General features: G+C 39.8%; 1 protein-coding gene across 3 annotated transcripts in view; it reads right to left on the bottom strand.

Annotated features, from left to right (window-relative positions):
• Positions 1-2,425: 2,425 nt before the first annotated feature.
• AASS (aminoadipate-semialdehyde synthase) overlaps positions 2,426-26,923 on the bottom strand; it is a 28,528-nt gene continuing 4,030 nt past the window's right edge. The window contains exons 2-24 of one of the 3 annotated variants that reach the window (XM_030480218.1): positions 26,515-26,691; positions 25,789-25,873; positions 24,979-25,046; positions 24,724-24,870; positions 23,650-23,728; positions 23,430-23,557; positions 23,113-23,261; positions 21,794-21,916; positions 21,530-21,641; positions 20,934-20,993; positions 20,764-20,831; positions 18,858-18,979; positions 16,136-16,265; positions 15,153-15,263; positions 13,792-13,900; positions 13,224-13,364; positions 11,208-11,375; positions 8,892-8,987; positions 7,088-7,203; positions 6,795-6,883; positions 6,290-6,466; positions 4,620-4,786; positions 2,426-4,586 (exon numbers count right to left, since the gene is read on the bottom strand). In XM_030480218.1, coding sequence (XP_030336078.1) covers positions 4,668-4,786; positions 6,290-6,466; positions 6,795-6,883; positions 7,088-7,203; positions 8,892-8,987; positions 11,208-11,375; positions 13,224-13,364; positions 13,792-13,900; positions 15,153-15,263; positions 16,136-16,265; positions 18,858-18,979; positions 20,764-20,831; positions 20,934-20,993; positions 21,530-21,641; positions 21,794-21,916; positions 23,113-23,261; positions 23,430-23,557; positions 23,650-23,728; positions 24,724-24,870; positions 24,979-25,046; positions 25,789-25,873; positions 26,515-26,691 — 2,574 coding nt within the window. In that variant the 3' untranslated portion in view covers positions 2,426-4,586; positions 4,620-4,667. Of the gene's footprint in view, positions 4,787-6,289; positions 6,467-6,794; positions 6,884-7,087; positions 7,204-8,891; positions 8,988-11,207; positions 11,376-13,223; positions 13,365-13,791; positions 13,901-15,152; positions 15,264-16,135; positions 16,266-18,857; positions 18,980-20,763; positions 20,832-20,933; positions 20,994-21,529; positions 21,642-21,793; positions 21,917-23,112; positions 23,262-23,429; positions 23,558-23,649; positions 23,729-24,723; positions 24,871-24,978; positions 25,047-25,788; positions 25,874-26,514; positions 26,692-26,923 lie in introns of those variants that run through there. The other 2 variants (XM_030480217.1, XM_030480219.1) reach the window with 2 other exon arrangements.

Here is a 26,923-nt window from a genome sequence, read left to right as displayed (position 1 = left end):
CGGACTGAGGTACAACTTCTAAGTGCAAGTGAACTTACACTGTATCCCTAGCTAAGTTAAATGCCTTTGAAGAATAGGACCTAGAGTTTTTGCTTACTGTATTTGTGTTGGTTTGGGGGCAGCAGGGGTTACAAATGTACAGAGCAGGCTCATTGTCCTGAATGATACACATTGTTGTAGCACTGTTGAATTACACATACACATTCTTCACAGCTTTCAGGCACCAAGTTGGTATGTACAAAGATGTAACAGTTGCTCTTTGACAAAGGGTGTATCTTCTTTTTCTAGGTGGCCTAGGGGTTCCTCACCACTTCCTCTAGAGCACTCGTGTTGGCCAACACACTCCATTTGCATACTGAGGCTAACAAACACAGCGACACTATGTAATTCCCCCCTTCTCCTTCCAAAGACACAGAAACAATTTTTCCTTTCCTAATGTCTAGGGGTACCTGCAGGTTAATTGTGATCTTATGGCCATTTCAAACCATATTCCAGAATCTTCTTAGCATAGACTTCTGCTCTTCACCGCATTAGCACACAGCAAGAGAAACAGTCATGCTCATGTGCTACTTCTGCCTTTTCTTTAAGAAAACTGGCTTGTAGCCTCACATAATTTCATGCTTTTTATTTTGATATCTTCTATTAATGTATTTGGAGTTTCATATACACAAAGTCTTTTTTAGGCCAATTAATTCTATAATGTTTTTCAAGCCTCTGTGGACCAAAAGCAAAAAGATCCTCCTTCCTAAAATCCCATCTTGATATAACTGTTCCTTTCAACCTAAATGTTTTGCAGACATTTTAAAATGATAATCCAAGGAATCAGCTGTCGTTCAAGGTTTCTTCCAGAGATGTTTGTAATCACATTCATCATCTTAGCATGCTGACAAGTTATTTAAAACATAAGTGCTTAGGATAATCTCTTTACTCACACATATTGGTTCTGATATAGAAAAAATAAGAATCATAAAAAAAAATCTTCTATAATCTTCAACGATGATGGATTACAGATTTTAATAAATGCGTGTCAGTTCCTCTCTCAGACAAAGGCCATATTCTAATTAATTTTTTTCTTGTAATCCAAACTACAGACTCAAAAGACACATAGCCTGCCTTTTCAAACTGGGTCAAGTGTGGACAAGATGTTACGTATCTCCTGCAAGAAGTGGGATATTAATAAACAACATCAGTTTAAGATTTTTTTTATTTTTTTTTTTTTATAAAGCTGTGAATCGTGTGACAAGGAAAACTTGGTTAGTGAGCTTCCTGCTAAGAAATCATAGGTGAGTAGAGTTAAAAAAAAAGCAAAACCTTAAGTAATTTACTAATATCACCAACTTTTCAGTGATTGTGGTGTTGAGGTTTAACACCTATGGAAAACTTTACAGAAGTCAGCAAAAAATGATGAACAGCAATCATACAAACTCACAGCCATCAATACAACAGGATACTAGTTAAAGACCTTAGTATAGACTTTGGAAATCCTTGACCAAACGAGTTTGCAACATTTCATCACAATGCTTTACCTAGCACAGTTCATCATGACGTCCTGGGATAACTCGGGCCAAGATGGGCAAGTGAGACATCAAGGTTTCATCTCTTCCAGGGGCTCAGGGAGAGAGGATCATAAAATCATAGAATGGTTTGGGTTGGAAGGGTTACCTTAAAGATCATCCAGCTGAAACCTCCTGCCCCGGGCAGGGACACCTTCCACCAGAGCAGGTTGCTCAAAGCCCCATACAGCCTGGCCTTGAACACTTCGAGGGATGGGGCAGCCACAGCTTCTCTGGGAAATCTGTGCCCGTGCATCACAGTGAAGAATTTTTTCTTAATATCTAATGTAAGTCTCCCCTCTGTCAGTTTAAAGCCATTCCCCCTTCTCCTGTCACTACATGCCCTTGTAAGAAGTCCCTCTCCAGCTTTCTTGTAAGCTTCTTTAGGTACTCGGAGGGTACCTTGTCTTCTCCAGGCTGAACAAGCCCAGCTCTCTCAGCCTGTCTTCATAAGAGAGGTGCTCTGGCTCCCTAAGCATCTCTGTGGCCTCTGGACTCATTCTAACAGGTCCATGACCACCTTCTGTTGGGGACCCCATTTACTGTTCTGCAGCTTTCCACTGCTGTAGCTGTCCTTGTGCCCAAGCACAGAACATGTGCTAAAAAAACTCATGTCTCAAGATTATAGCTGAAGAGGATGTCTAGAAACAGATATATGTATGTAAACATATAGATGGGTAGTCAATGCGAATGCTTAAAACAAGTCTTGAAGGGTCTTCTCTGGTGATTCTAGTGAGAAGTATGGAAAGGTATTTCATGCACATAGAGAAGTCCATTTGTAGACACCTTTTTCAATATAACCATCTACGTAAAAAAAAAAAAGCCCATTCATATACATCTCATTAGACTGTAAAGATGACATGACAATAAAACAGAGGATTTCAGATTTATTTTTCAAGCAATCTGTAAGATACAATTATCTTTCTAATAATATGCAAAGAAAGCTGAGAAATCCAATCTTCATACAAAAAGCTGAGCAATAAATTCATTTAAATCTAACTATAGAAAACAAAAAGCAGCACTGCACTGGGAAACAAGAACACATTCCAATACAAAATGTTTCAAAAATAGCAGTGTTTCTTGAAGAAAGCACTCTGTAGTGGTTATTCTTTTAGTGCTCCAAAGAGATTACATACCTGTAAAGCATTCCAATTTTCTTTGCATTCTGCATTTCCCAGGCAGAAAAGCAAGCAAGGTACATGCATATACACAGAGTCACAACACCATGGTTGTGCATTTGTGGGGCAAAGGAGAGAACAGAAAAGTCTTGAGTGAAATCCTGGTCTCAGCAAACACTGGACTGGAAGGACCAGCAGATACAAGTCTATTTTTAACTCTTAGTTGTAGGCCTTTAATCTACCAGGGGCAGGAGGAGGCAGCTGGGAGTGGAACATTTGCTGCAGGCTCCATCCTTACCACAGCTGCAGGTACCAGCCATACAACAGACCCCAGACTGTAAGGTCAGTGGGGAGCAAAGCAACTTAGTAGAGCCAGGATTTCATCAGAACATGCTTGGCACTGTAGCAGAATCCAAATTTGACAGTACAAAAGCATCCAGTTGTTAAGCATAAAAAGCCCTCCCCTTCATTCTTCCTTCTCCCTTTGGCTCCTTTCACCCTCCTCTCTCTTGCAGTTGCTACTGCATTACATCTACACAAAGAAAATCCAATCCTGAGTAACAAGTCTTAGAGAGCAAAACTTCAGCTATTGTTATGGCTGTTTTTCCTACCGGACAGAACACCACCTGAAATGCCATTCCCTTGGAACAGCGGTAATAGCTTCTCAGGAGGTAAAAGCCTGTGCGTTTATCAGCAAAGTGTGCTTGTGAGCAAACCTGAAAGCAGACAGCTTCCAGCATCAGTGTTCAGCTTTAGAAAAGGGGAGCTCCTGGCAGTTGCACAGGTACCAGTGCAAATGGTATCTGCCCACAGCATGACACCTCATGGACAGAGGTGGTAAAGTCTACACCACTCTTGCATTGCCAGGTGGTGTAGAAATCCCTGAGCAAAACCCACAGAAGCAGCCCTGAACTAACAGGAGGCTGTTTTGTCAGAGAGAAGGTGCACTCAGACTGAAGTTCAGTTCTGGGCTGATGCAGCTAAACTGCCCCTAGAACCAGGTTGGCACCTCTGTGCAGCATCACACCAGCTGACACACTGGCAAGCTCTCATCAGTCTAAAGTGGCACTGTACCAAGCAGCATGGACAGGCTCCCAAATGAACACTTCAATAGTCTGATAGCAAAACAACAGAAGCTAACTCAAAAAGTAGTGATTTCAACCCCTAAGCCTGCTGTATTTCAAAGCTGCTTATAACTACAGAAGTATTCCCTTTGTAACCATAATTAACCTGAATGGAGCACACAGTGTAAGCGGAAAGAGTAAACATGTCATTTGGAGCAGCTTCTAAGCACAGTAACTGTGTGTATTTCAGAATGCCCTTCCGAGCTGCAGAGCTAAATGCTAATGTGCTCTCTGCATGGCACAAGGCAACACGTAACAGCATATATTTCAACATACTGCAACCAGATTCAACTCTGTAATGGGAAAGGGTATGGAGGGAGGCTTGCTTTAAACTTCCTCCTCCGTGTAATTTAAGTTTACATTCATAACAAAGGGATTTAAAGAATATTATGATCGAGGTTTCAAATATTTAACAACTAAACATTTTCAAGATTTAACAGGATCTTATTTGCTATTAGTGCAGAATTCCTAAACTATTTCTCGTATATTGATTTGTGAAAACACTCACAAATACTGTTAAAGAGAAAGGGACAAGACTTAAAATTTAAGTATCACTTTCATCTCTCATATTCCCCTGAGGTATTTTAGGAAAGAGATAAGGAAAGATCTGATTGATGCTGAAACATGTACATGAAAGCACGGCAGTTTTAAGAGGAAAACACCACAGTTCATGCATCTGGTTATCTGCAGTCAGCCAGGCAGCTGGTTTTATGGAAGGCATCATTTGTGTGCGAAATGGCAGGGGCTGCCTTTAGCTGGTTCAAATTGAGATTGTTAAAAGGTGCGGGAGAAACCAAACAAAGCCAAAACCAGATTCAGGGCGGGAGAAACCAAACAAAGCCAAAACCAGATTCAATCCACTGCTTCCTTTGTTAATGTTTGACAATGCTGTGAGTACTGTACACAATGCCTTCTGCCTGAACACGTTCAAGTATCGGTCCATAGACATTCTTCGTCAATGGTATAACCATGCCTTTGGCATTTATTTCACCTGAAATAAAGGTAGGCAAAGAAAGTGTTAAGTGCTCTAAACTCTAAGGGTTTACTCATCAAGGTTTCGGTAAAAGGGAGGCTGCAGGGCAGCCTCTGTGAGGCCATTCCAGCCAGCTTCAACCAGCCCGCTGTAGGGCACAGCTGAGACCACTGGCCAGGGTGGTGGTGAAAGGCCAGAAAAAATGCCACAAAGGTAAAAGTAGAGGGAAAAAAGTGTGAGAATGGCCCTGCAGACAGCAAGGTCAGAGGAGGACAGTGAGGAGGTGCTCCAGGTGCCAGAGCACAGATTCTCCTGCAGCCTGCAGAGAAGACCATGGTGGAAACAGGGGAAAAGCATGAGGCAGAAGGAGCAGCAGACAGGAGCTGTTATGGACTGACCACAGGCTCCATTCCACATCCCCCTGTGCTACTCGGGGCAGAGGGAAGAGGCTGAGGAGTCAGGAATGGAGAAGTGAATTTCAGCCTGGGAAAACAGGGTGGAGGGGAAGGCGGTGTTTTGTCTATTTTGTCTTTTTTTCACATCTATTTTAATTGGCAATAAATTAATTTTTTTTTCCCCAAGTTGAGTCTGTTTTTCTTGTGACAGTAACTGGTAAGTGATCTCCCTGTCTTTATCCCAACCCATGAGCTTTCTCGTCTTGTTTTCTCCCCTTGTCCCGTTGAGGAGGAGGAGTGAGACAGCGGCTGCGTGGGCATCTGGCAGCCAGCCCTGGTCAACACACCACAAATCCAAATATCAATTTGCAACTATATATATTTTCATTTTTATATTTTTTACATACATATATATATTCAGATTTATCAATCCTAGCACTGTGTTCTCACTCAGTATCAGTACTGGGATAGGGAAAATGTCTGAAACACACAGAAGCATACACAGCTTGAATTTAATTCATAGAGCTGTGAAAGTGCAGTTAGGTGAAAAGCATCTAAACTTCAAAAGTTTGGGGGTTTGTTTTTTTTAAATAACAAAAACCAAAAAATACACAACAAAATTTTTGCTCATTTCAGTTAGCCAGAAGAATGAAGTTCTAAAGATTAAGAGCAAACGATGGGAAATCACACTATTTTCTTAAACAGGATGATGACTAGGCAGAGTTTGTCTGTTCATCCATACACAACATGACCAGGTAATATTCCCCAAGCCTCAAATTTCATCAGTCCAGAAAGTAGTAGTGGAAGTCACTAGTTTGTTCAGCACAGGTATACGTTAGCCTGCTTCACTGTGGCACGATCAATTGTAATTTACTATGCTAAAGGTCTCCTCTACACAAGTGAAACATTTAAGACTACATCATCTATAGATTAAGCAGTAAATTAAGAGTTGTCACTGAAAAATCCAAACATGCAGATTAAAAATTCCTGTGAATAAGACAGGAAAAAGTTTGATAAATTTAAAAAATATACACACATTTCAGAAACACTATACATCTTTCAGATGTATAGACAGAAAGATATAGGGGGTTGAAATGCTGTTACTGAAGTCTGAACAGCCACTTACCATTTAGAACCATCTTTGCAGCAATAGCCGTGGGATATCCTACTGTTTTAGCCATCGCAGAATACCCTTTGCTATCACCATAGACAACCAGATCAATAAACTTGTTTTCCAAATGACCAGAAGGATGCTTGAGACCTATTTCATTTCTCATAACAATCATATCTCTCTCTCCAGTGCCTAAGAGGAAAGCACACAAACTATTCATTACTTCTATTTCAGTCATATCAAGATGAGGTTCTTGATGAGCAAGGCACTATGCATACATGGCATGTGTATCAAGGAAATGACTTAAGATAGGGACTATTAAGGAGGACAGAATATTAAGATGAAACTAAAAATATATCAGGGAAAGAAAAAGATAAATTGGGGGACTAGAGAATATCACAAAACTACAAAAAACCTAACATCAAGGTTTATTAATGAAGGTGAACAAACAACTCCAATTAAGGCTAAGAGATGCGGACTTGTTCCAGTCACAGCTATGAAAAAGAAATTCCTCACATACCAAAGGGCAGCTTTATCTCCATGTGCTTTGCAAGTGCCCCCACAATGGAATCTGCTGCTGGAACCGGTTCATCTCCCAGTAAACCTAGCCTGGCACAAGAAATGAGACAGACTTACATCATTGCCTATCAACAGCTTCATCTCAGTTTTGTAATTTCCAGCTTGTACCAGTTTAATAGTCTTAACACGGACCAAAATGACTAGAATTGCAAAATTTGTTTTGTTTTTTTAAAACAAAACAAAAAAAACAAAACCAACTAAACAACAAACTTTAAAAATCACTGGAACATTTACCATTCCACTGCCTCCAGCTGACTTTGGTCCTTTTCCAGTTTGCTAAATACAGCTTCTTTAAGAACATCATACTCAACAGGCTGCTTAATTCCAACCAGTTTGCACATGAGCTCTTTCTGTATTAAAAGAAAAAAAAAAAAAAAGTTTCTGAAGGCCTGACATCCATTTCCACTCCTTTTCAGTTAACATTTTGAGAACCCACTGCTCCAATTAAGCTCAGTTAATATCCAGAACTTCTGAGACAACAAGTTATGTGTACAGGGAAAGTGTGATACTTTGAGATTTTTTAATCACAACAAATGAGAATAAGGCTCATTTTTTCCTAAAACACTTTGTACTCCAACATTCAGCTGCTTCCCCCTACTTTTTAGTCTTATCACTTCCTCTGGCAGTGAAGAAAAAACATAGAAATCTGTGTAAGCAAGGAACACTGGGAGGATGTTAGGGTGAAAGAGAAGCCACCTGGAGACAGCCAGAGAGTAGGGAACTCAAGGATATCTTTCAGCTGGTCTAGAAATGGAGAATATCACTTTCAAAAGGAAGGAAACAAACTGATGAGATGAACAAGGCTCTGGCAGTCCTGGGAATATTACCAAAAAGTTTTCTGAAGACTTTTGTGCATATCTGAAGGCCATTTTGTGCTATCTAGATGCTAATTATTGCTTGCTTCATTCACAGCAACATGAATAACAAATGAAGCTTGATATGAACAATATATGAAGCAAGGAAGAACTGCAGAGTCTGTTTAGAAGCTGAGGGTAGCCTATCTCCTCTGCTTCCCAGGCAGAGTAGGTAAAAGGAAAGTACTGATATAACAGTGTTGCTGAGACAAGGTTTGCAGTGTGTTTGCAGCGAGACTAATGAGTTTATGGTTATTTTCACAGGTTACATGCCACTGCATACTTATTCATTGAGGTTAGAAGGACTAGAAATTCTAGCCACCTTTGCAAAGAAAACTTGAAGATATCAACCCTAAAATTGGAAGTGGAAAAAAAAAAATATTAAAAAAAAAGCAATTCCCATATGGCAGCCCAAAAACTCCTGGAGTTTGGATAGATGAGCAGTGGTGCATGCTAGTCAGAGACAAGCGAGACTAGGCCTCTTCACCTTGTGCTTTCTCAGTTTTGAGAACACTCAACACATTCTTAACTTGAAATAATGGCATCATCAGAAAAATTCTGTGCTCTTCTCAGACCATCACACGGCACAAGCCTGGTGTCTTTTTTCAGATTAATGCTGATAAAAGCATGAGGAAGGAAACAGGAGACAGAGCTAAATCTTGTTCATCTGAGTAATAAAGTTACTCTCTCAGAGGTTTGCAAAAGGGAAATTTCTCACAAGATAGACAAACAGACCTGACAAGTTATAAGACATCAGTTCAGCTCTCTTTACACCATACTGAAATATGGAGTTCTCTGCTTTGCCCACAGAGACAACCAAAACTGTCAAATATAACAGCAGTACATCACAGGAACCATACCTTGGCTGGGATTTTTAAGATGAAATGAAGCATCAGTAAGCAAGACAGAAAAAGCAATATCACCAGCACTCAAGTCAGCCAGGGCTTTGCCTAGCCAAGTCCCGAAAGCCTCCAGTGTCACAGACTCCAGAGTTTCTCTGGAGAACCTGTTCCAGCACCGTATTACATTCCTGCTGAAGAAAATCTTCCTAGTTTCCAGGAACAAAAAGCAGAGAAGACCAGGATGCAATACAAGATTCCCAATTCTAAGCACACCCAAGCCTAGAAATAGCAAAAGCATTAGTAAAATAGAGGCAAGAAGGCAGAGCAATCAGAGTAACTCACCCAGGTCAGAGATGGAGCGGTTGAGCTTAGCAAAAGATATGGATCTGGGTTAATTAATCCTAGTTTTACAAAGCCTCCCATAGTTTTGGAGTATCCCTGAAATAAAAGAATAATATGGTAAAAAATAATAACTACTTGAAACTGAGGCAAGTATTTCTACTTGTTTTGAATGTAGCAGTGGATACAACCATGATAGTGTTAAGCATTATTCCCACGGAAAGATAGCCACAATTAACAAGATGCCAGTGGGGTTACTGCTCCAGAATGGTACCTTCCCCAGGCCCTCTCTACCCTTCTCCCTACTTCTTCAATACCCTCTTCAATGACTTCTTCTGCCATCAATCCCTCCATGGCAAGTAGCATTGGTACATGAGATCAAAGGGCTAGTCCAAACTCCAGAACATCATTACAGACAGGGTTGTATCAGCCAGCTGGCCCACGAACAAACCACTGAATACAGTGAGCCCAACGCTGAACTTAGGTCACCCTGGCTTTACACCAGTGTGATTATATAGACATCAGGTAGACTGATTTTAAAGATAAGAATCCTCTGTGTTTGTATCTTTCCTTCAGGAATATCAGAGAGACAGGACACGGGTGGAATGGTATTTAAAAGGAACTGCAATAGCTGCAATAGGCAGCCAAAAAAGAATTTTATTGTGCATGATAAAAGAAGTCTCGACTGGTTTCTGCTTTTTTCTTTGTATCCTATTAACACTCCCACACAGCTGCTGGATACCTGAAAACACTTACATGCAAGTGAAACACTGTAAAAAAGCAGAATGGAGGAAATAAAGCAGCCTGAAAGAGGGCTAATTATAATTAGGAGCCACCTCCACCAACACTAGGTTTTCAGTTTAGATGGCCTTGCAGCGATATCCTTCTGTGACATCTCTTTTTAAATTGACTTCATTAGCTAGCTGAAATTCATCTATAAAGGACACTCTGGGGAGATGCTAGCCTCCACACTGAATGGACTGCTTTCTGCTCTGCAACAGAGTGGCATGTGCAAAGAAGGGTCAACATTAACTTCTGCCATGTTCAGCCCTATGTTCTGGCATGTAGGTACCATGCAGGGAGAGGTATGGCAAGCTCTTCCACACAACCCTACCAAGATCACGCCACCCTAAAGTGATGAGCCTGCTTTGGGGATAAAGAAAACAACACTAACCACAGAAACATAATTCCTACAGCACATTGGTAACAACTCTTCATGTCACCCTGACATTTTTGCTTTTCGTTGCACTAACCCTTATACAAAAGAACATTTTACCAGGCCCCAAATGGAAGAGTAGATATTGTCACAGTAAGACTTCATGACAAGATAGATGCCTTCCACATATTTTTAGCTTCTGAACAAGACATCATATCTGGACTGATAAAAAGAGAGCTAATGCAGCTTGTAACCCTTATTTCCCTACACTGGCCTTCCATCTTCCTTTGCTAAGCATACATCCCTCCCTCCCTCACTCCCAGAAATGAAATAAAAATCCTGTTGTATTGCAATAGAGGAATTAAGAGTGAAAGGACACACACACTTCTCAAGCCATGTACAAAATAACAACTTATACTTGACATAAATCTTAACTCAATAGGCATATCATGACATCCATAAAAGCTTTTTTTAAACCTTCAATACGGTTTTAGGTTTATTGCTTCTTAATGTATATTGACCAGCAAAATAACTAAAAAAGAAATCTAACACCTAACAAATGAAAGGAGTAGTCTACCAGAAGGAAAACACATTTAACGTTTTACTTAACTGTTAAAGCTGCTCAAATTCAAGATTTCCAGTTACTTAATGAAAAACCTTCTCAGTTTGATGAAAACCCAGAATTTTCTGTAAGATTTTTACATTATGTTTTTTATAGGAACATTAGCAACAAATTCTAAGTTCCATTTTTTATCAACTTTAAGAGACTAGATCAATTCTTAAAAATATCTAACAGCAACCCACACCACACAACCCCATCAGATTTATTTAATTGTTTTTAAATCTTCCATTGATCTGACATCACATACAGAGCCAGAGAGAAAAAGAAATACAGATACAGACTATGCAAACCAACTGACCAGCTGCCCAAAACAAGTAAAACTATTTTTATGGTTTGCAACAAATACCTGTTAGATAAACTAGGTAAAGCCACATTTAAAAAAATGAGAGTAGTCCTTTCAGTTCTCTCTCAGTTGGGATAGTGGAGAGCTCATAAAGAGCAAGTACAGAGCTATAAAAGGCTGACTTTTAAATACAGTTTTCTTTAAATGATAACATTCACCTCTTGAAGAAAATAATGATCAATAATAATAACAACTTACTTTGTATCTTAAGGTGCCTCTCAACAAAGTGTGAGCTGTCTGAATACCATACGGCTCAGCATATTTTGTGCTGTCCCTGTTAGGAAAACCTTCCAGGTTTAATCCTGGGAAGAAATCCATTGGAGTAACAGAATCAAGTAATGCTCCTCCAGCTGGAATATTGACAATCTAAATTTTGTGAAAGAACAGCAATATTATTTCGGTGCAGTGTTATTTATTTTACAACAGAAGAGATTGAGCATGTTCAAAATAGCAACTATATACTTAGTATTTCTGGTGCAAAGAAAGGCCCAATCTAAATAAAGCAGTTGCACAAGCCATTGAAGTATATGATATGATGGAGGAGCATGCACTATGTCAACCATTGCTAATCAAAGGGCTAAAACAAGACACATCCTTCTCACACACACTGTTAATTCCTGCTGTACTTATGTTAAAGTGGCAGGTTCCTTTCCCAAACTACACCAATGCGAAAGGAGATTCTGCCCATAGGCTCCCTGCTTTTTGGTCCGTTTAAATTCTCTTATGGGGGAGGAGAAGGCAAATGTAAAGAGGAGAGATTTTGTTTCTCTTTGTTTTAAAGATTAAAACAAATCTTGTGATAGCACACATATAAAATTGCTGTCTATGTGTATCTTTACTTGGAGCTACAAAACACAGGGAGAATGCACCATTGAAGGAAAACAAAATAAGGTTGACTAGTTCTATTATCACTCTCACCCAAAGCCTTGAACCCTGCTTCTTTCAAGCAGCTGATGCACAGGTCTGCTATGCAGCATCAATACAAACTCATTTTGCGACTTCTGAGCAAAGGGGCAAGGTTTCCTCCTAGAAGACTAAAGCAATGAAGTCTACAGCAAAAGCCAAAAGATCTTATTGAGTTTGCCAGGCAAGACACTGGTGGGGAAGAATCCTGCACAAAACTCAAAGACAGCTAAGGATTTAGTGGTAAGGAGGAAAAACTGCACAATTTACTGACAACCTCACATACTGCTCTCATAATGAATCATTCATATGCATGATCTAATTTTTCCTAGCCATGGGTGAACCAGGTCAGAATTAAATAAACATTTTTATATTCTCCAAGAGACCCTTTCATCTGAAACTTATAACTATGTGTTGTTGCTTTTTAATTAGTGATCCAATATACAATCCCTGATTTTCTCCTTTCTCACTGCAATAAGACCACTAGAGCACTAAAACATCAACTAAACATCTCAAAAGATTTCTCAGTTTTGCAGACCAAAAAGTTTAGATAATTAGCTGAACTTCACAGTGGTTATATACAAGGCAGACTCCTTGACATTTGAAGAGCCCCTGCTCAGTAACTACTCTGAGCAAGTGGAAGTGATCAAACACATAGGACTGGAAAGCAGAAATATGATAATGGCTTGAAATAGCCTTGCACAAATCAGTTTGATCTTTCCACAAAACAGATGCAGTGACATTTGCTGGGTTAAGTCTACTCTAATGGTTCCTGCAAAAACAGCAAAACAGAGCTTATACAAACACATCAGAAAGCGCTGTATACTTTCACAAAAAACACTCATTGCGTTACTGATATTACAGACTGCACCCAAAGAAATCAAGAGTTCTGCCATATACTGTGCAAGTATAGAATGAGGCTGTCTGGATTATAAAACATGACTAGACAGAAAATCAAGTAGAAAGATGCACTTTCAACTTTGTTTCACAGAGCCAAAGACAGGGAAATTGAGTGTCAAAAGCAACACACAACAGGGACGGAAGCTGGATGGAAACTCAACCTCAGTGCTTTAATCATTAGAACACACTCCTTTGCAATCGGCTTCCATACAGTAAGTAAGAATAAAGCTGGCAGCCGTCAGGCTTCATCACACTCCAAACATAGGATTTTGTTACGCATGCAACTGGTTTTGACAACTGAACATCACTGGCTTGAAAGCAAACATAGCAACTTACAAATCCCAATTCTCCCCTTAGCCCAGTACCACTTTCTTTGTCTGGCTTTAAATGGAAATGTTAGGATTACTTCACCTCTCCATTTTTTAAATACGTAGCAGACTGAATGGTATTCAGCAACACTCCTTGTGGGCTCCAGCTGAACTTGTATCTCAGAGGATTGTCAGAGTACTCTGGAGCTGGTAGGCCACCGCAGAAAGAAGTGTAGGATACAACCTGTCAGATTTATCCACAGGAAAGAAACAATGAAGAGAAAACAGATAAGGACGCAGACAGTACAGAGCTGCCCTGCAGAGTCCCTTTCAGTTCTTATATTTTCTGTTGACACTGTCCCCCAAATAGGTCAAATCAGAAGATCTGCAGTGGACAGGAGGAACCAAAAGTAGTTTACTGAGCAACAGCATCAAGTTGTCACACTGCAGGCACTGTCTGTAAAAGAGAGGAGACTAAAACAGACACTGGGGCAAGCCCATCTTAGCTGATGGTTTCACCAACTGGATTAGTTGGCACCAAATCCCAAGCACCAGAAAAAGTAAGGTGTCTGGAATCCACACATCAGTGACATGCCCAAAAAGTAGGAGGTGGTAAAGGAACAGCTTTACTATTAAACTTGGCAGAACTACGTGCTACCTGCCAACCTTACCGTGGCACCAACTTCTTTTGCCTTGTCAATACATTCCATTGCCAACATATGGTCAAGACCAGGATCCAAACCCATTTCACTGATAACTGTAATACCAGCAGCTTCTGCACTAAAAATAACAGAAATGCAGAGCTGTCAGAATATTCACTTTTACTCAGGAAATCTGTCCAATATAGGCCCAGTGAACTTTCCCCAACACAGTAAATTCTGGGCTCTCTCTGCAGCTTGTAGGGAAAAAAAAGGAGATGTTAAAACCTGAGCAGTGACAATTGTCAAAGAGTCATTCTAGCCTCGGTTTCTCTTATTTTGTTGCAACATCTAGGGGCTAGTGGAAAAATAAATTCCTACCAGCTACTCCACATCTCACATTCTCCTGGACAGTGCTATAATGCAGGAAGGTAGTACTGAAGAGTACAGCACAGAACTACTCATAATTGCCCTGAACAGCTCCTGTGGGGAAGAGAGATGCAAGACCTACTTTCTCAAATCATAAGCATTTGGGGTCTAGCAGTTGCCCACATTCCCAGAGCAACTCACTTATCAGCACAAACTGAGGCAATTTATTTTAGTATCACTTTGTGTTTTCACAGATAAAAAGTGTCTTTTCTCTTTTTTTTTTTTCCTTTTGAGAGTGTGATATGACCTCTTGGCATCACAGCAAGGAGAATCTCCCTCAGTGTCTGCAACACTGGTTCTCTACTCATTTACCTTTCTCTGTTTTATCTTTTGCAGAGACACAGCATGCACAAATCTCATCTCGCTCACTTGAATTCATTTCAGAGTTTCCAGAACTGAGACTGAGAGGAGCACCTAGGTGAAGCTCCATGCCCAAAACAACTTCAAATCACATAATAAGTAGGATAACAGAAACAATAGAATAGTTAGAACTGTCACCAACTTGAGACTAATATAGTGGGCCTGACCAAAAGAAGGTGTCATGAAGGAGGATATTATTGTAGATACAAAATGAGTTTTTATTAGGGGAATGAGGATGACAAGCAAGCTTGCTGTCACTGGTAGACCAGGACAGCCTAGCTGCTCATTTGAATATCAGCCCAGCTCAAGTATCCTACCAGGTTCGAGAGGAAGGCACACTAACACGGAATAAGATGAGGTACCCAGAAAAGTACATTCTAGTGTTTAAAGCACTAGTCTGACCAGATTGAAGTGTCCACTCTGCCACAGCCTCCATATGCAATTTTGGGGAAAAGAACTTAGTCCTCTGTCATAGAAAGGGAAGGCGAAAGAATGCAGAAAACAATAACTCACAATGGACATTGCAGGTGTAACAGACTGCAAAATATTCAGATAATGCACTAAAGAAGGAAGCAACAACAGGGAGATGCTACTGTCATACCTACCTCTCCCGCAGCTCTTTCATAGCTGGTGTTAAGTAGCTGGCTGTTACCAAGTTCACTTTGTTGTCAATACATTTCTTAGCAACCAAAGGATGTGCTGAATAAGGCAGCAAACTACAAACAAAAGAGAATTATGCAACATCAAAAATCCAACCAGTTACTTAGGCCGTCACTGGAAAGACACTCAATGCAAATGTTTTTTGTATGCCTACAAAAAAGCTCAAGTAAATGCAACAGCCCTACCTGCCTTGCCCTGAGCAGTTTCATATCTACAGAAGTGAAATGCTGCCCTATCAGAAGTGCATTGTTGTGTGCACCTGGAACAGAGCGCAGGACAATATGGGAGTCATTCTTTGGACAGCATCTTCTGTCACACTTGTCTTTGTAAAAAACTAACCACTGACCTTTTTTCAAGGCCACCTTCTAAACAGGCATGCTGGAGGTTTAGAAGACGCCAAGCTGTAAATCCATCCTTGAGAAAGCTTGCATTATAATGATCTTGCTGAAGTACTTTGTGAAAAGCATGCTCTACATGGAAAGGAAGCAGTCCCTTTTGACATCCGTGGCAAAAGGGACAAAATGACAAGGACTGTGAAGTCATTTCCTCCCCTCTTTCAATACCTGGAAAGAGATCTTTCTTAATGGAGAAACGACCAAGATGTCAGAATTTTGCCTCCTCTTGCAAACATGCCAATTTGATCCCAGGAACACATACACTGGTGGACACAACTGGTCCCTCACACTAAGAAGGCTGTCCATGTAATTGGTGAACACTTCTAAAGAGATGCTGCAGCCAAAACCCCTTTGAAAGTCCCGATGCCCTGCTATGTGAAAAGGCAGTGGCCAGATACAGCTATTTACATACACAACTATGATCCCAGTTCTTGGGCATTAAAAAAAAGTATGCTGATTTAGGTCAGTGAACTAGAAGAAAGAAGCAGCATGACTGAGGTTTGAGCCTATCATGTTTTACACACAATTCTGACCTGATCACAAGGTCGTGTTTCTTCACCAAAGAGGACAGCTTTTGCTCGTGCTTAATGATATCCACATGAACTGAAGTAATATTGTCATATTTTTCTGCCAGTTGTTCAAGTTGTTCCTTCGTGACAGATGCTGTTTTAAAAGTAAAACACATCAACTGTTACCTAAAGATAAAGGTAATTACAAAGCACTCCCAGGTACAACTGTGCTTTCCTAAGAGAAACAGTTTCATGAATGTTTTCCTTCACTTACAGTTGAAGAGAAATCAGGCACAAAGCACCTTACTTCCCTTAAAGTAGTCAACTTTACTATAAATTGCCAGTGTCAAGCCATAGCAGCTATAACTCAACAAGAATCTACAAAGAATACTTACTCTCAGAAGTAAAGAACCTGCTGAAAAACAACCATTTCAAGTAGTATGACAATTTACCTTGAGACTGAAAATGTTTTAGGTCACTACGCAGTACATATTCTCTCCTGGTTTTAAAAATGGTAACTTTAACCTGGCCAAATAAATGCAGAGGTGAAGTATTCAACCAGTTTTTGATGGTAGTAGCTATTTTTGCAAAAGCACAGACTACTTCACTGAAATGCAAGAAGCTGACTAGAAGTCCAGGAGGGGAAAAGGTCCAAAGAGGAAAATGGGTTTTTCTGTTTCAGGCTGTGCTTGTTGTAAGTGAGACAGGTAAACTTTAACTAGTTTTAAGGTCTTGATGAACATGCGGGTTCAACACAACTAACTAACAGACTTAGTAAACAAGCATGTGTCCAGAAAACTTACCCCATCCCCCATTACACATAGCCATACATTCATAGATAAATCTGGTTAAAAAAAAATTTTTTTCAAAACTATTTTAGGACATTTTAGCAGGAATCCCTCTTTGTAACCAAGAACAGCTTAACAGCTTAAAGCCAACTCACATCATTCACTATTTTTAACATAACAAAGATAAAAACATTAAGATTTTGCTTAGCTCAAATATGATTAAAAGGCCCAGATTCAATATCTGACTCGTTTCAATATTTGCCTATGGCTTAGTCCTACCAAACCTGCATGTGCTAATATTATCCCTAAAAGGAAGAAATCCAGTCTCTGCCTGCTTCCATTTGTTCCTTCCAATTATCTTGTTCATACTGCCATCAGCATTTGCCATTAAAAGGAAAGCAGAACTGAAAGAGAGATCCAGGTTAAAGCAACCAGTATTTGCCACATTTGACACCATCTCCTGTCCTGGCTCACCATGCAGCCACAAGGATGACAAGGGGAACACAGCCAGGAGAAAGGAGCAGGCAATGAAGGTGGCAGGCGGGGCACAGGCTTACAGAGAATTAAAAGCATCTGTGCCTCTAACTTAGGACCTTATTTCCTTATGGCCTTTCCAAAGCCAATGGAAATAAACATTGCCAGAGGGTGATTCTCCATTCCCTACTAATCAACTTGTGCTGAGAGAAAAGAGCTAGGCAAAATCACCTACAAATTCGAGCTAAAAAGAAATTGATTACATGAATGCTTACCAATTAAGACTTTTGTCATTTGTATTTAAAGTGGTTTAGCCTAATAGTAGAGAACCAAATGTGACACTGCAGTGTGCCTTTTATGCTTTCTTCACCCACCTACCTACTGTCAAATATTTGACAAGTAATATCTTTGTGTCTCTTTCCTTCTGAGGCTTTTTGTGTGTGTGTGCTGTACAAATTGCATGTTTTTAAGATACCCAAGTAATGGGCACCTGATGTTTGGTCAGTGCTTGGCAGAACACATTTTCCAGTTCACCTGGTTTCCCTTACTGCTACTATACTGCAGGGACTAAATGCTGCCTCCGTACTGATGAGAGGATGGACACTGCACATTGCTGTAATCCTTCCTGTTCACAGCATCAGGCAGTGAACTATGCTAATAGGTGCAGCTTCCTTGGAGTTCCCCTCTTCTTCCTAGTAAATCCTTTCCTTTGAGTTCCCCTCTTCTTCCTAGTAAATCTTCTCTCAAGGGTTAAACTATTATTACCACAAAAGGTAGCAAAAGCAGGCAAGCATGAAAATAACACGAGAAGATAACAAACCAAAGCAACAATAACAAAACCACAAATCAACAGAAATACAAAAGTAAGTTTTAAAGGAAACCACTTCCCAGCAAAGTCACTTGCAGGCAATACAGCCTGGGGTTTAAACCTGAAACCATCTTTGAGGGTACAAAAAAGTGTTTTTAGATGTCCAGCCTGAAGCATGCTACAGATAAAACCAGAACAGAGGAATGAACAAGCAGGCATGTGGGGCTGATGAGGTCAGGGTCTGAAGGTTTACCACCACAGTACTGGTTATAACAAGAGCAGAGGCTTCACCCATACAGATGTCCATGAAAACAATTTAATCTTCTTGTGTGAGGCTGAAAACACAAGCCAAGCACCAACAAAAGTAACTGACTACCTACAAAATCAATCCCAACATCAAAGGAGGTTAGAAGGAAAAATACTTCTAAATTCCCGATAGGTTATACATGCAAACGGTAAAATTTTAATGTGGCTATGTCATTTTCAAATCAATTATATAAACTCAAAATGCTCACAAAGCTAAAAAATCCTGTTCTGCTGTGAATAACAACAAAGATTTTCTTTATCTGGTTCTCAGAACCAGATCTATTTATTGCTTTTGAGAAAGGTTCTGCCATGCTAGCAGGTTTAAATAAGATATAATTTTTCAATGAAAACCAAGCAAAGTCTTACATACCAACTGTGATGTCAACATTGGAATCTCGAGTAAGATACTCAATTACAGGGCCAGAAACATAGCCAGATCCAAGCAATAAAACCCTCTTCTTATTATCCATCTTCAGCATCTGAGTGTATTCCCTAGGAAGTATTACAGGCAAAATTAAAAAACACACAGAAGAAGGAAACTGTAAGCTGCTAAAACTAACAAAGTATGTTTTAGTAAGTCTACAAACCAAGAGCTCTATTCAGACCAAGAGTCACATTCCTGGCTATCTAACCCAAGACTGTGTAGTACTGCTTCCATTTTTCTGCTTCAGAACTTCTAGTTTCTTTCCTCCAATATAAATATGATCAAATCCCTCCACTGCTTCTCCAATTGCTATCAGCTGTTCAAAAGATTTTTGCTCAGTTGTCACTACATTTTTCCCAATGGCCAAATTACCGCAACCAGATCACTTGAGGACCCACAAGCTGTCTATATCATCCGGGGCTGTGAGAAAGGGATTCAGGCTCCCTTTTAACTGTTAAAGTACACAAAACCATACTGGTGAAAGCATAATTTAGATAAGTTATAATAAGTTCATATTAGTCCACCATAGAAACATGATAATCAATAAAAGTCAATGCCTAATTAAGAAATCCTGTTTGCAGACAAGAACTCATTTGATTTTTTTAAAAGAAGTTAAATCACGATTTAATCCATTCACAGAAAGCCTCCTAAGCCCATCATATCCTTTCATATGACAAACCTAAGGACCTTCCTCCTCCTCCTATCAATTCTAATAAAACATCTTCCACAGCTACACCCTCACGGGCAAAGGAAAAGAAAGAATTCCTCTCCGCTGTTTACTTATAGGGAGCAGCAACAGTATGCAGAAGCTTGGAGCAACAACGTTGACAAAGGGGATACTTCCTATATGAAAGCAAGCTGGATTTTGCAATCAAACTTCTTATATTTATTAAAAACTTTCCCAGTGTCTAGAATGAGGTCAGACTTGAATCAAACACAGCATGTCTGCTCTAGGACAGGCTGCCAAATGACCCACCAAGAGTGGCAAAAATTTACCCACGAAAATACAAAACAAACAAACAAACAAAAACACACAAAAAAATCCTCCCAAAAACGAGATCATTGTGCTGTGTGAGGTATTCCTCAGCAAATTTGTTGCAGAGGAACTATTGTTACTGAGACAGCCTCTTGAAGTGGTCTGTCAAACAGCACATGACAAAAATCACTGTGAGCTAAGTCTTTGAGAGGCAAACAGCATGTTACTTTGGGTGAAAAATGCACTCCCAAAGTTCCCAAAGGAAGCTGGAGACGTTTGGCATGCAAAAGTCAACATACTATGCTTTTAGTGCACAGTGCATGCAGTGCTTGTGGTCAGACCAATCTCAACTTTTATGTGATGTACAGTGCAGCCGGCACTGACCATGCCACTGACTAAAGCTTTAGCTACAGGAATATAATGAAGTCTGAGAGTCTCACAGAGGCTCCTGAATACATCCAGTCAGAACAATGCTATACAGCACAGCACTTGAGCCATACTAGAGGAAACTAGGATTCAAGGCATAGTACAGAGCCTTTTCCTTTCAAAGGGCTGCGTGTTATATACATTTTAAAAAGGCAAGGAGTAACAGAATAACACTGGCATGTGGCTGTTTTCTGCCAGTCTTCATAACATAAGAAAAAGAAAAATTACCACTTCCTCAACTTCGACATAAGTTACTAACAATGTATGTTAATAATTTAAGCAATGTGCATGAAGAAAGAGGAAATACCAAGCTAGGAGACATTTAGACAAAGGGCAATATAGCAGTATTCCACAAAAACACAGGAATAAAATGCAAAGGGGGAGGTAGAATGCAGACAACATTTTTTTTAGCATCCTGAACCAAACAAACTTTAAGAAGCTATACATTACCTGCTCTCCCTCAATTTCTGGATATATTCATATTTAGCTGTCAGTGAGCCATTGGATGCAATCACTGCCTAAAAATACATGAAAAAACAAAAATAAGCCCTGAGGCTTTTTTGTACCTGTATGATTTATAGCAGAGGAAGACAAACAGAGTGACAAATCGCAAAACTTACATCTCGAACAACAGTTGAGTAATTCTGTCTCTCAAGAGGTTCTGAGCCTTCCGATAACAGCTATGGAGATAAGTTATTTCAAATCAGGTCATTTCATTTCCCATAAATTTTTTTCAGAGTAAAACATCAAGATTTTAAGCAACATTTAAATGCAGTCAACAATACCAATATTTTGTAGATCTGAAATTCTTGTGGCCCGATCAGTGTCATTTAACTTCTATGAAAATACAGGAATTCAAACAGCAGTTTGATCGTGAGCAACTGTTGAGTGCCCCAAGAAAATCAGATTTAGACATCTACTGCATAGTCCAGGAGCAATGAACTACCTGCCAGAGCCTGTTTCTTGCCTACACTGTGTTCTTGACAAATCCCTAGGACATCCAGATCACTAATGTCTCATTCACATGTTGCTTTTTGAAAGTATTGCCTCAAGATTTAGAAAGCTTTATTTTTTATTTCTTCTTTTTTTGAAGTACAAAGTCAGTTATGTTCTACAGCAGATTTCTTTTGAATGTATACAGGAGACCAGAAAAGCAACAAACAAACAGACCAAAGTCTGAGCCTTTTACCTTCTCGATGGACACATAAGACCTTACCATCTCTTCAATATACGGGAAAAGCATATCGCCAAAGTACTCTGTTGCTTCTATAGGAAGCTGAGCTGGCAGATTGTCAATGGAACACATCAGAATCCCAGAGCCTTCCACACTGAAAGAGAGAACATGGCTCTTCTAAACTACTTCTCCTTGGTACCTGAAAGGTATCACCTTTCACAAGCGCTTTAAACACATGATTTTTCAATATAATGTTTCACTGTAGAAATTACAGACGAAAGCAATAAAAATTAAAGGCTCTCCCACCTGTCATGAATAATATGCTGGTCAGCATCATACATACAAAATGGACTGTCAATTGTTGTACATTCAGTCATAAATTCTATGGATCCTCCAGTGTCTGCTGAAATATCACATATTGCCAGAAGCCTAAAGCAATTAAACAAAAAAAGACAAAGGAATAGAGCATTATCCAAATTACTAAAAAATGTAGGTATAAAATATCACAAGTGAACAGGAAATAAAAGAAATGTGAGAAAATATACCATACTTGTAGTTCCATTCATCTTAACCAATTTAGAAGTCAGCGTAAGATGAACAATGACATCCAGAATGGTAATGGAAATTTGGTCATGAGGTTTCCATTCACATCAAAAGGATCCATATTTTATGTGTAACTTGTCGAAGACCAGGAGAATCCACTCATCCATCATTTTTTCTCTGTTATGCATGTGCTGCCAACACCTCCCATTTGTTATACAATTACCAATTCCCCCGAGCTATCACTGCACAGTCCTGCACTAGAATAACTCCACCATCACAAAGGGAAACCTGAAGTGGCTATCTCCTTTCAGTTCACAGACAGCTGGCACAGGTGGAGTATTCATTAGCCTAAGTCACAACCTTTGGTTCCACTCAAGGTTAACACTTAAATTCTTTATTTTTCATAGGAGAGAAAGAAAGGTGTAAAAGGTAGACAAAGAAGAGACAAAGACCTGCTTCCTCACCAGCATATGCTTTGTCATATCCTCCCCAAATCCACCGCCAGGCCAATCTTCCAGGGAACTATTACACAGGACTACTAGGGAAAGGGTAGCTCCTACCCACACTGAAAGGAGACTAACCCTGGATTTGCACTCCACATTCCATCCTTAAAGCTATTAAGGGTTGTGAAGCATTTCCACTACCTGCTGCAGAAATCAGAGATGTGAAGGACCAGCTACCGAAGTTGTACAAGCCAAATGACAGGGTAGGAAGAACTTCAACAATGAACTCTGCTCAGGCATAGAAACTTCTAGCAATAATAATGCAGTAGGTACATTTCCCAAATATCACACTGTTTGCATTGGATTCGGCACAAGGATCATTGGCAGAACTACCTTTGCAGAAAGACAGCCAATACCTGTCAATTATTTATACTGTGATGTTTTCAAAAACTCCAAATTGTGAGAACAAGACTGCAAAGCACAGAAGAACAAAAGCAGACTCAATGTGGTACTGTGCAACATGCAAGAGGAACAACATAAGAAACAAAATCATTTGGTAGATACTGTGGTGAAACTGCCTAGTATTACGACCTAATCATGATGCTGCAGAATTGTTAAGAGTGAACTGAGGTGTCTTACTTGTGTGGTAACTCAGGACAGCCCTCTATGGTAGCAGCAGCAGATTTAACTGGCACCAGCAGCTTCTGAGCATCCTGTCGACTTAACAAGCGAGGAGTGTGTTGCTCCCAGTATATGCCATTAATTAAACAAGTTGTGTAGGGTGCAATCTGCAAAGAGAGTTACAGATGCCTGATGTTCTTATCTAGTATTTTAAGTTGAAAGAACCTGGTCTAGTGATTTAAATGAATGCTTCCTCATCAATGGATATGCAAAGGTGTAGTAACTACCAACAATCTGTGGAAAACATTTCATAAAAGAACAGAAGAGATGCTCACATCAGTGTTAAAGCGAGAAGTGTAAAGTTCTGGATGTTTTTCATAGTCTACAGGATCGTATAGTCCATCCTGTTTCCTTACAAGATGATGGTGACGACTTAACACTGTCCCATAGACTTTTCTGAGGTCTGAGGTTAAAAAAAAAATAAAAATAAAATAGCTGTTATACTTGGTCAGAAAAGGTTGCAGTGTTTTCCAAAACTTTATTGTTGCAGCATACCTCCAGATCTGGAAACTTCCTTTAACTCATGTGGTTCCACAAACTCACATGGGAGGGCATTGAACATTTCTTGAGCACCCTGTAAACCATGAAGTAGGATTCAGAATGAGCAGAGCATACAAATGTAGTGTAACACTGCTCATTTGGTGTATGAAAACAAATACAAAAATGTCATGCACAACAGTCCTGTCAGACAATGTCTTCAGAGATGTACGAACTGTTTCACACATAGCCCAGCTTATCCAAAACAAAGCTGTCTGGACTCTGTGTACAAGGAATTTACATCATTCCCCATGACTGCAGTTTGCCTGGCCCACAATCCAATGCCTGGTTTGTATTTCTGATGGCAGAGGTGGGAGGCCTCAACTCAGCCACAACAGGTGGTTTTGCTGCTGCTCTGAGGAGCAGTTTCTTTTTAGGGAAGACCCCTGAAGCCACTTCTCACCAACCAGGCTGTTCTAAAGGCAAAGAACTTCAAGACGACTTTCCCAATGAGCTGTGATCACAGAACACAGGCTCTTCAGACGTGCCATCCTTTTGCTCAGAAAACACACATTTACACAGGCAGTGACTTCACTTTGTAGCTGGACCCTAGTTAACTGATCTTCGTGGCCAAAACCAGGAGTAGGCCTTTTCCCTATGTTGTAGAAAATAAGTCTAAAGTCCAGCACTTGTAAGACACGCCAGTGCTATAAAAACAGATAAAACCCAGCAAGTATTAGAAAAAATTTTTCCCCCCCATACTTTAATGGGGTGATTCAACATACCTTGTGAGCCCAAAGTCAACAGAGGGTAGAGAAGGAGATAAAAATCATGCAGGTGGGAAAGGAGAGAGGAGCAGTAAGATTTAACCCATTTTTCATGGTAAAAAATTAGTGTGGTCAGCCTTGTCGAGCATGATCTCATCTTAAAGGCATTAGTTTAGGGTACTTAAAACTTCTTACTGGCAAAGGAAAACCTGAAGTCCAAGCAAACAAAATGAAACTATCAATCCATTTAACCTGGTATGTATCAAATGCCAAGAATTTATATTAAAAACAATACAGCATTTCATCTTGAAGACAGAATTCTTACCTTAGAAACGTTACCAGTGCCTGTAAACACAAACGTTAAGGGTCCAACTGACTTTGGCATCAACCCGAGTGAAATTTCATACCCGGCATCCCGTACTGCCTGAACAGCCTGACTGCTATTCCTGTAGTTATGTGCCATCCCAATGTGCTGAAATCAAAGGCACAGAACCATCAAGATATTTTCTATATTCAAATACAGGTGCAGATGCCCTAGTGTCATTTTGCTAGAGAAAAATACATACACATATACTCTTACCATGAAGGGAGTGTGATGTCCCAAGGCTAAAAATCGTAATCCCAATCCATGTAGAATGTTGATCATTCCTATTGTTCAAAAAAAAAAAAAAAAAAAATCAGACCATCAGTGTTAATTATGACTATACACAGTTAGAAACTTCAGAGACTGACTGAAGTTTAAACTCATCCTGGATATTTTTGCCCATATTTTAATACTAATACTTCTCTTCTAAAGAAAGTCTACATAAAACCAGGGAAGGATAAATTCAATAGCAGGCTAGGACCTTAAACCAGCTCTTGGCCCACATTATGCATTTCAGCACCATTTAATACTCAGGTATTTTTTTATGAGATGCATCCACAACACCAGATTCCAAAGAAGGAGATAATAAAGAGAGTCTCCTGAAGAAACAGAGTTGAAGATCAGTATAAAGGAATGAGAACCATGCCTCACAAAAATCAGTGTAAATGAATAAGAGAGTGACAAACAGATGCTGTTCAAACTCGCAGGACTGACAGCAGCCCTTTCTCTCAAAAGCCTATTCAGTTCATCTCTAGATATTTAGTCTGCCTCAGATTAGTTGAACAGACAAACAGGACTTCAAGACGACATAAAATAGTAGATTTGCCAGGAATCCACAGACTGTCTGACATGTAGTCTCATCAAAAGTAGGGAGCACAAAACAGAATGGAAAAAAGCTCTTACAAGCAAGAGTTAAAAATGCAGTTAAAAACGCATTGCTAGCCTCAACTTTTAGGAAACGTAGACAACCAGAAGTATTACAAGAAGTTACTTGTTGCAAGCCTGCCTTTACTTTATGCACTATACCTGCTACACCAGCCCACTTTCCAAAGGCCACAACTCGCATTCCTTTATGATCAACCATTTTTTCATAGTCAAACAGTCGAATTTCCTGAAAATACATAGCAAACTGTGTATTAAAATTTTCAGTGAATGCAGTCAGTGGCACGTTGCTCTCCTAGGAAGTACCTTTTGATATATCTTTGTCATCCTTTGTGATAGAGGCTGATGGGCATATAGGAGAAGGCAGATAATTCATAATAAGATTTAGGTACAAAAATAAAAACCTAAAGGTTGCACTGAATTATTGTTTTAAAGAGCCTCTGCACTGCCTGTGCACTCTTGGCACAGTTTCCCAATGTGCCACTCCAGCTGCTGGAGACTCTGCCAAGAGGCTGCTCATTTCTGAGTGAACTGGTCACCTCCCTCTGTAACAATCAATACACGCTCTTGCTTAATAACTTTTCAACAAGCCTTCATGCTGACACAGCATGAACCTCTCATGAGCGCACCATGCTCACAATGCACCTGCCTTACACACATCAACAGAGTAGCACTGCAAGCATGAGATCGTCTGAGCAAGAACTACTCAAATTCAGGAAAAGATACCGAAAACTGTCCTCATTAGCTATCTACCAATATACACGCTGAAAGTAACCACACTAGGCAGCAAGCTTTTGATCACACTTCAGCATTAAGCTCAGTTTCCAACCCATGCTAGTGGGCAATTGTCTTCTCTATGACACAATTTACCTGTCTTAGAATCTCATCCAAAAGGGCCATGTTTGCCTCTTGGGCTTTAATAGTGTGAGAGAAGAAGGCATAGTTCTTTTTAGGGATTAATTTGTCCTCTGGAGGTCTTTTCACACCTACTATCAGAGAAGCCTCAGAAATATCTTCTTGAATAATGCCACCTGCTTTGATGTAATCCTACAAAACAGAAAAAAATCAAAGTAAATTTTTCTGGGTTTTTTTCATATTCAGATCTCAGCACATAAGCAACAAGAACAGAGAACAAACAGATAATTCTCCAAAGCAGAAACAAGTTACTGCATGTGATACTTCATAAACCTCTTTATCAAAAGGGATATTGAATATCAAACTGAACTTCCGTGCTAATATCCTATTATACAAGGCAAAAACATAATTATGTGTCAGTAAA

The sequence above is a fragment of the Strigops habroptila genome, chromosome 3, assembly GCF_004027225.2.
Source record: "Strigops habroptila isolate Jane chromosome 3, bStrHab1.2.pri, whole genome shotgun sequence".
Taxonomy (NCBI): domain Eukaryota; kingdom Metazoa; phylum Chordata; class Aves; order Psittaciformes; family Psittacidae; genus Strigops; species Strigops habroptila.
Note: the sequence above shows the minus strand (reverse complement) of the source record. Positions and strands in the feature narration are given on the sequence as shown.